Source organism: Xiphophorus couchianus, chromosome 19, assembly GCF_001444195.1.
Source record: "Xiphophorus couchianus chromosome 19, X_couchianus-1.0, whole genome shotgun sequence".
In the NCBI taxonomy this organism is placed as follows: Eukaryota; Metazoa; Chordata; class Actinopteri; order Cyprinodontiformes; family Poeciliidae; genus Xiphophorus; species Xiphophorus couchianus.
In genome coordinates this window covers 24,135,525-24,145,006 of record NC_040246.1, presented here as the reverse complement: position 1 = coordinate 24,145,006, position 9,482 = coordinate 24,135,525, and the positions used below count along the sequence as shown (strand labels likewise).

At 49.5% G+C, this 9,482-nt stretch overlaps 1 protein-coding gene across 6 annotated transcripts in view; it reads right to left on the bottom strand.

The window, feature by feature from the left end:
* ccdc88c (coiled-coil domain containing 88C) overlaps positions 1-9,482 on the bottom strand; it is a 40,071-nt gene that overhangs the window by 18,287 nt on the left and 12,302 nt on the right. For 3 of the 6 annotated variants that reach the window (XM_028000941.1, XM_028000939.1, XM_028000943.1), the window contains exons 23-26: positions 9,274-9,460; positions 9,003-9,148; positions 8,838-8,927; positions 8,530-8,768 (exon numbers count right to left, since the gene is read on the bottom strand). In XM_028000941.1, the coding sequence (XP_027856742.1) occupies positions 8,530-8,768; positions 8,838-8,927; positions 9,003-9,148; positions 9,274-9,460 (662 nt within the window). Of the gene's footprint in view, positions 1,432-1,520; positions 1,760-1,852; positions 2,066-2,919; positions 3,539-8,529; positions 8,769-8,837; positions 8,928-9,002; positions 9,149-9,273; positions 9,461-9,482 lie in introns of those variants that run through there. The other 3 variants (XM_028000942.1, XR_003593377.1, XR_003593376.1) reach the window with 3 other exon arrangements.

Sequence of the window (9,482 nt, the reverse complement as noted above, 5' to 3'; positions counted from 1 at the left end):
AAACGATCCAGAACCGGCAGAACCGGTCCGATTCAGTGTTTCTTCATCATCATCATCATCATCATCATCTGTTCAAGGAAAACCAGCTGGTCAGAACCAGAACATTTCCGGTTCTGGACTTTCCTTCAGAAACAATGAACTTCAAAATACAGAAGTTCTGTTCAGGAGACCTGGAGAGAAAATATGGACCAGAACCGGAACCAGACTTACTGGATCCTGGGCTCAACAAGTTCACCACATTGACTCTGAGCTGGTTCTGTTGGGTTCTGTACCGGATCTTTAAGACGTATTTCTCTGTATTCCTGGTCCAGACGCTGGACCGGGTCAGAACCACTCTGAGTGGAACCTTCTGGGGTTAGGCCGACTAGTGGTTCTGGAGGTTCTGATATGGAGTGGATTTCTTGCTGCTGTCCATGTGGAAACTGTTCTGTTTACTGGGTTCTAATGGAATCAGAACCAGAGGTCCAGTTCCTGACCGAACTGGTTCTGAGGTTCTGTTAACTCAGGTCAGGTTTCTGCAGCCGGGCCTAGAGGCCCAGCAGAACCGCAGCCGTCTGGGCTGGGCCTCAGCCCACACTCAGTGGTTTTGGGTCGGGCCCAGAGGTTCTGCTTCCCGGAACGTGTCAGAGTGATGCATTCTGGGACGGCGGCTAAACATGGAGGAAGGCTGTAATTACTGGGCGGTTCTGTTTACCCGGGCCGGAATGTTCTGGGCCGCTTCCCAGCATTCAACCTGCTGGCTGCTCAGAACCAGCAGAACCCAGCAGAACCAGTTTTGTTCCAGGATGTGTTCTGACCCGGTCCGGTTCAGACGCAGCCGTACTCGTACCAGACGGTCTGCGGGTCGTTGTTGGGGTCCGGAGACACCGGCGTGCTTTTGGGTCGCTCCGAGGAGCCGCTGAGGACGCCATCTTTGTTGGGGTGGGCGGAGTCAGAGGGCCGTCCCTCCGTCGGGGCGCCGCCTCCCTCGGGGTCAGGGTCAGGCTGCGCGGCCCTGACGGGGGTCACCATGGCGACCTCTCCGCGGTGGCTCCGCCCCCGCTCCGTCTGCAGGTTGAGGGACGGCGAATGGCGGACGGCGGGACTCTGGAGGTCTGTGGCGGCAAAGCGAGCCGACAGGGGTCGCTCGCGCTGGGCCCCGCCTCCGCTTTGGCGCCGCAGTGCACCGTCTGCCTCATTTCCACGGTAACCGTCAGGTCCCTGGGAGCGCAACAGGTCGGCGGAGGCCAGGCTGAAGGTCCTGCTCAGCGATTGGCCGGCCGGCTGTCGAGGGGAGGGCTTCACGCTCTGACCCGGCCTCTGATTGGCCGAGTGGACGGTGGGAGAGACGTAGCTGGTGGGCGTGGCCTGATCCCTGGCAGACGCAGCGGAGGGGGCGGGGCTTCGGCTGAAGTAGTCCGCCATCAACTCGTCAGCGCCTCCGGTGGACAGCTGGAGAACAACAAGCCAATCAGGAAGGAAACTGATAATCGCTGCATTGATCTATTGATCTATGATTGCCTGGGGGCGGGGCTTCTCACCATGGGCGGAGACAACAGGTTGCTCTCCTCCAGGAACTCCTCCAGTGTCACCATCTCACTTCCTGGAGAACCGGGGCGGGGCTTAGTCCGGGCCCCGCCTCCTCGCTGCGGTTGGGCCCTCTGGGGGGCGTGGTCATGAGGGAGGGTGGAACTCTGCGACAGGCTCTGCTTTGATTGGCTGAGGAACATGACATCTTCACTGGACAGGCTGGTTGAGTGCCGAGGGCGATCGAAGGCTTCTGAGACCAGGAGAGAGATTTGGTTCTGTTACAGACCCGGTTCAGGTTCTGGACCATGTCTCGGCCGGCGGTTCTGGTTCTGGGTCAGCATACCTCTACAGGTGACGGGGGAACTGGACCCGGACGTGTTGTGGTTGAAGTCTCCAGAACCGGGTCGACCCCCAAAGACCAGGTCTTCGTCAAAGAATCCTGGAACGACGCTTTCCGGGTCAGGAACGCAGCGTGTTCTGGTTCTGCGGGTCGCTGCCGTGTCGGTTCCAGAGGCCTGGTTCGGAGTGGAACTCGGGCGGTTCCTGTGGATCGGACCTGAGGGGAGAACCCGCAGCAGTTAGCTTCCGGAGCCGACCGAGAGTGTTCCCATGGAAACAAAAATGTTCTGCCGCGCCGCCTAGAGGAGTTCTTGGTGCTGAACCAGACCAACCGGTCCAGAACTGATTCCGGTCTACAGCGCAGGGCGCAGCGCTGCTCACTCCCTGGTCACATCGCATGCAGCACTGCAACCTCCACCTGCATGTCTGCAGCCTGAAGTGACCCAATTCTGATCTTTTTGACGTAATGTGACCCGTTTCCGATCTTTTCATGACAGTCTGAGCAGCACAGGTCGAATTCTTTTCAAATGCGACCCAGGCCACTTGGGTATCTGATATGTATCCAATTCAAACGCGACCGAACGTCCAGGTCGCATTTATCCGACCTGAACATCACTGATACTCGACAAACGTCACCATTTTGCATCCTGATACGCGCAAGCAGGAAAATTAACAAAAACCATGGCGGACTATATGAGGATTAAGTTGTTAATATGCTGCTCTGATCAGACAACCACTTCAACTGTGTAAGCTATGCTCCACTGTTAGCATCCATGTTTACTTCCCCAAACACTGAGCACTTCTTCTTTTCATAGCGGTTGGCAGAAGACTGAGAACACTGACGTTATTGCGCCCTCTAGTGCGCATGCCGGACACTTCCAGGTCGTTTGCCCGTTCAGACTGCAGAACACATACAGGTCGCATTTATTCTGTCTGTTTATTGCATTTATTGTGTTTATTGTATCAGAATTGGGTCACTTCAGGCTGCAGTGTGAACGCAGCCCAATAGTGACAGGTTCAGGTCGGGTCGGGTCCGGTTGGTGATGTCATGGCAATGCGGCGGCTGCTCACCATTAGCTTCGTCTCCGTTGATGCTGTCGCTGCTGCTGCGATGGCCGCTGCGCTGGGCCGGGCCTGTGGGTCAATCAGAGAGCATTAAAAACGGCCCGCACCAATCGGGGCAAAGCGGCCGTCGTCCTTCTGGCCCACGGTGGACAGTGGACCCGACCAGGACTGTGGAAACAGTTCAGGCAACATGTCCTGCTGAGGTTCTGCTCAGGTCCAATTCCAGGAACCGGACCAGAACCCCTGCAGACGGAGCAGCAGCCAAACAGCGCTGAGCGTGGCGGGAAGAGGCGGAGCTTGGGCAGGAAGGAGGCGGAGCAACAGGTGAACACAGAACTACTCACTATTAACTCGTCCATCAGCATGCAGAGAGAGAGAGAGAGAGAGAGAGGGGAGATGATGATGATGATGATGATGATGAAGAAGGGGGGAGGGGCCTAGAAAACTCCTGTGGCTGGGATTGGAGGACTACTGATGATGTCATCTGCGATGTCAGAGGACGACCAAAACCGCAGGCGTCTGGAAAGAGAGAGGGCGGGGCGAGACGAGGAAGAGGAGGAAGAGGGGGGGAGGAGCTTGTCCTGACTTCTACTGCGCAGGAAATGGAAACATCTGGGGGGAGGGGCTAATAGGAGGAAGATGAATAAAAGAAAAGTCATTGATCAGATATTGATGATTGTTTCCCAGCAGAACTAGGGATGCACCAATCTGATATCAATATCTGTATCGGTTTGATATTGAAGGAAATTGTAGATCAGGTGTCCAGAGTTTCCTCCAGCCAGGCTCAGTTTACCAAATGGACCTGTAGTTTACTAAGATTAAACTGAGAGCAGCAGATTGTTGCTATGGTAACAAAACTTTTACAAAGTAAACTTGCCAGCGCCTTAAAATCTTACATTTAAATATTAAATATTTTAAAATCTTTTAATTTATCTAGGGGAAACCCAAGGTGTCAGTGACAACAAGGTGGATCTATTCAGTCTAAGTCTATGCTGGCGCACCGCCACAATAAAAGCCCCACAACTTAAGAATTAAGGTTTTTAACTTCATGTTAAAACTATGTAAAGCGTATGGTGTATGTATATATATGACCCATATTTGTTCTAACCCTACTCAGAGTTTGAAATGAATTTAGGTATCAATAAACGTAAAATTTTACTTTATTTTGAAAAACCAACACCGCCAATGCATTTTCCTTCAGAGCTTCCTGCTGCGTAGCGGCGCCGTTTCCGGGTCCGAAACGAAAACCAGCCAATCAGACTGGACCGACCTCAGCTTGTTTTGGTTCTGCTCATGAAGCTGAAAGTTAGCATTAGTGATGGGATTTTCGGCTCCTTTTCGAGATGCGGCTCTAATGGCTCTTCTTACTGTGGAGAGCCGGCTCTTTCGGCTCCCAAACGGCTCCCCATATATATTTTTGACATTATTAATTAATTAATAGCTTAAACCTAATTTTATAATATTTTGTTTCATTATTGACATTGTTAAGCACTTATGATGAGTAAAAATGCCGCATAACAATGCTATAGCAATACCGATGCGTGTGATGTCCGCATGTGCCTGTGCAGGTTGTTTGTCAGCCTGCAGATAGGAAATGCTGACTTTGCACAGTCTGCACTCTGCCCTGGAGCTTGATGTAGCATTAAAATGAGTCCAAATCTTGCTCCGTTTTCTGTCACTCATTTATTTTCACCTATTCAGTTCTCACACTGACTCCCCTTCTTTCTGTCGTGCTTCTTGACCGCTGACTGAGTGTCTGTACATAAACACCTGCCGAAGAACGCTATACAGCTTGGCCAACTGCCTGCCGTTTCCACAAAAAAAGTGGAGATAAACTTTTTTTTCCAGTGTTTTCCCGCCACATTATTAATTGAAACTATGTGTGATTGGTCAGATGTGTGGAGCACACGCTTGACATGAGGGCAGTGGACCGAGGGAAAAAACCTCTCAGCTCTAGCACTGGCAGAAGAGCTAAACGAGCAAGGAGAGGGAGAAGGGGGGGAGAGACAGTGAGGCACCGCAGGACAAAAAAAAAAAACACCGCGGGGAAAAACTATCGGCTCTGGCACTTGCAGAGCACAAGCACAACGACAGGGAGGCGGAGAGACAGCGATATACTGTAGAAAAAAACCGGCTCCCAAATAGGATCCTAAAACGGCTGCCATTGTGGAGCCGGTTCCAATCGTTCACTTCAAAGAGCCGGCTCTTAGAGCCGGATCGTTCGCGACCGACACATCACTAGTTAGCATGGCTATCCTGATAGCTCATTAGCATCAGCACGTCGCTCAGTGGAAGGCCTTTGGAAACAGGAAGTTTTAGCGGAAGAATGTTTTTCAGTTTGTTGGGAGTTTCAGAGCCTATACTGTCTTAGACGACGTAGCATCGCTAACACCTAAAATAAAATACTTATTTGTGTCTGGCTTAAGGAAAACATCTTTTAACTTGTTTATTTTTCTGTTGATGTGATGATTTACGCTTCGGTTCATTCAGGTTCAGGATGCAGACGATTCATAAACTCAGCGGCTGCAAAGCGACTTAACCTGATTGTTTTTATTTACAATTATTTTATTAGCAATGAATACATTTAATAGAAATAATATTTGATGATGCAGATAAGGATTTGCATTTCGCAGCGTTTGAACAAATATTAAAACTTTCTATTATGTAATTTACATTACAAACACAAATATGTTAAATCGATACATAAATGGTGAATTTCTGAACCATTGAAAGGTTTGTTGCAGTTTGACTTTACCACAGTTAGACTTATCGATCAGTTTCTGCATTATTGATTCTCTATTGGCTATCAGACTGTTTCTGCATGTCTGACCAGCTGGAGGCGCTGCTGCGTCAGAGCTGCTCAGTCACTCAACAAAAGCACTGTTTAATAGCAGGGCTGGAAGAGAAAATCTGGATTGGTGCATCCCTCCCCAGAACTAACAGAACCCACCAGAACCAACAGAAGCCAACAGAACCACCAGAACCCAGGGTTTCCCCCAGTGTACTATAAGCCTGGCGGCCCGCCATGCTTTTTTTAGCATCAATGCTAAGCTTAGCTAAATAGTAGTCAATAGCCTGTGGAGAGTCACAATCATATGTACTTGCACCATTCAGTATGTTAAAATTAGTGTATAAGCTAAAATTAGCCAAATGCTAATGTAAGTCTAAATGCTGTCAGTAGCATGTGGGGCATCATTAGAATGTAGTCGTACATTCTGTGTCCTAAAACATGGCTAATAAGTAAGAGAAATAGCTAAAAGCTTATTTTAGGGAAAAGGCTAATAAATGCACTGCCTTGTTCAGCAAGGCAGTGCATTGCCCCCAGAAATTTTCAGTAAGCTCCATATTAAATGGCCAAACTAATCCCATGTGTAGCAATGATGGGGTTAAATCAGTTATATAATGCCCAAAACATCCCGCCATGTCTGAGGTTCTAACATTCTGCTCAGCCTTGTAGTATCTCAGAAATCCACCATCATTGTAGTTCTAAAGGCCAGCTCAGTCCTCCTGTTTTAACTGAGTCTTCCGCCATAGTCAGAACTACAGTGATGCGTATTTGTAGTCCTAAGCAGCAGCTCTCCCTGATCTGTGTTCCGTTGCTATGGTAATTAACCCTCTGCCAGCTGTGTGAGAGACAGAGAGGTGGAGAAAGAATTCTATCTTTGTGAGACACGAAGTCAGTTTGACTAAAAAAAGCAGTCCGAACAACTCCTTCCCGTTCGGGAATTGTAATATTCGGTATTCGAAAACCGTTTGAAGCGTATGAGAGGGCTATTTGTCGTCTCCGATAGTACCGCGATTCATATCTGCAGCTCTCTCACAGTAATGGCAGTGATGAGAGAAAGATGGTGTGCGCGGAGCTCTGAAATTTTTCAGAAATATATGGAAGTCAATGGGTGAGAGCGTGAGCTTGTCCTGTCGCATCACTTTGCTCTGAAGCACCTTGACAGAAAACCGGAAGCAATAGGTAAATTTCGAAAACATTTTATGGGAGCAGGCATGCGTTGAGATGTCATGACCAACTTTCATACCAATAGAGCAATTTTTGTAGGCATGAAGTTGATTTCAGGTTAGGGTTATCTGCAAGCAAACAGCAGAAATCCTGTTATCTTGAATAAATCCAGGGTGAATCCCGCTGGGTGTGTCCCCGCAGGACAAGAGGGATCTCCTGTGCCCAGTCTTCTCGTCGAGAAAATTTGATCAATTGCATTAAGAGACCGGTTGACCAGATCCATAATTTGTAGATTTTGAGGATGTGCAAAGAAAGGCTCCAAAGATATAGAAAAAGACAAAAACAGAGCAAGCAGGGCAGGGAGGGAGCAGAGGAAAAAACTCTGTCTGCCCTGTAAAGTTCATGTCTGTGTTCCGGTTGGTCGGAGCGTTAGCGGTTAACGAACCAGCGCTAACCTCATCATGCACGTCTCGTAGTCACGCATCACGCTGGTTTTATTTTATTTTATCATTATTTTTAGCATTATTTTTCCAGTTACATGATGCATCAAACCATATCAAACGCTTTGTCCACTTAGAGTTAATGAGCGCTGAGATCTGAGAAACTGGAGCAACCAAAACAGTTTCTGTCTCTTATTAAAACTCAGAAATGTTAGAGCTATAAGTTATTAATTGTATTTGTGAACAAACAGCTCAAACTCAAAGATTAAACTCACAGCATCAGATTGTTGCTATGGTAACAAAATAATCTGAGTATGAAGATTGGTCTTTGAACTTTTACAAAGTAAACTTGCCAGCTCCTTAAAATCTTACATTTAAATGTTAAACAATTTAAAATCTTTTAATTTATGTTGAAACCATTAAATCAAATTTAGCAGCATTGATAATCTCAATAAATAAATGTTACATTTATATATCTGTGTTAAAATATCAGCCTTTATGGCCCCTGAAGCTCTGGGGGCCCGATGGAGCCGCTGACTTCATTTGGATTAAACAGAAGTGCAAATAATTGAGGTGACACTTTATGACGGGGTCTGCTTAAGGCTGTCATAAACATGACATAACACCTGTTATGAACATGAAGGAGTTTTTATGAATGTCTATGACTGCTGTCACTAAGTGTCACTTGGTAAATAAAGTTGCATTAAAAGTGTCATTAAGGCCGTTTGGTTTCCAACAGACTGCAGATCCTCCTCATCCTCGTCTGACCGCTCAGCACCAGACGGCCACGTCGGCTCGTCCGCCTGAGGATCGGCTCAGACCAGCGACACTCGGCTGATGAGACTATTGGTCTGAACAACAGACGCATCAAACCTCAGACTGTCTGTAACCGCCTACGGGAAGCCAACTGGGTCAGAACCGGATTCCTCATCCTGACCCCGATCAGGACTGTAGGTCCACTACCAACGTCCGAACCACGATGTCGTCGATGGCGACGTGAAGATCAGTAATTACTGAAATATAGTTTGAGTTTCTCTATATATTGCGTAACCCAAACTGGGTCTTTATATTTTTGTTTCCTGTCAACTTAACATCTGGTTCTGTTGGGTTCAGAACCACCAGAACCCAACAGAAACCCATAACCATTTCCAAGGCAACAATAACCTGCTGTTTGGACCAGCAGGGGGCAGACTGCAGGTTCCGGATCTGGTGGAGCGGGCTCACCTCGGCTGGGGGGGGCGGTCCGGCCCGGGCTGCTGCTACGGTTGCTATGGTTACTGAGCGAGTCGCTTCCTGTGCGGCGGGGTACGGGTGGCGGGGCCTCCGGAGGGAGTGGGGGGGGCGTGGCCGGCAGGGGGATGTCCGGAGCGCTCCGGGCCCGCTCCCGGTTCTGGTCCCGGCCATTCTCCTTCCTGGGTTTGATGAGCTTAACCAGAGCTCTGGCTCCGGACCACTGGCTCCTCCTGAAACACACAGACCCGACATCAGAACCAGGCTGGACCAGAACCCTCCAGAACCAGCAGCGCCGCTACTTTTTGGGTGTCGGGTCGTAGAACTTGTACTGGTCCATGATCTTCTCCTCCAGCTTCTCTTTCTGCCGCCGCAGTGCGTTCAGCTTGTCTCTGAGGACACAGAGGTCAGACAGAGGTCAGACAGAGGTCCCGGTTCCGGGCCGTGCCGGTCCCGGTCCGACTCACATGTAGAGCTTGTGCTCCTGGTGGAACTGCTCTTTGCTCTCCAGGCTGCGCTCCAGCAGCGTCTGGTTCTGCTGACCCAGCAGGTGGATCTGGCTCAGCAGGTGGTGGTTCTCCTCCTCCAGGTTCCCCTTCAGGCGGCTCAGCAGCTGCACAACCAGAACCAGAACCAGGACCAGGACCACTGTTACTGTCTGTAGTTCCTCTGCAGATTAACCCTGGGTGGGTTCTGGTCCGGGTTCTGACCCGACCCAGCTCGTAACTGGTACCTCACCTCACAGTGGTTGTCCAGTTTGGTCATGGAGAGGTCCAGGTTCTGGTTCTGGTCCACCAGCGAGTCGTACCGGGCCGTCCACTGACTCACTTCCTGCTGAGCCAAGCTTAACGAGTTCTTCAGCTCGTTAAGCCGCTGCTGGAGGTTCTGGTTCTGCTCGGCATGCTGGGTCTGGTTCTGGGTCAGTCTGGGCAGACGGGGAGAAACAC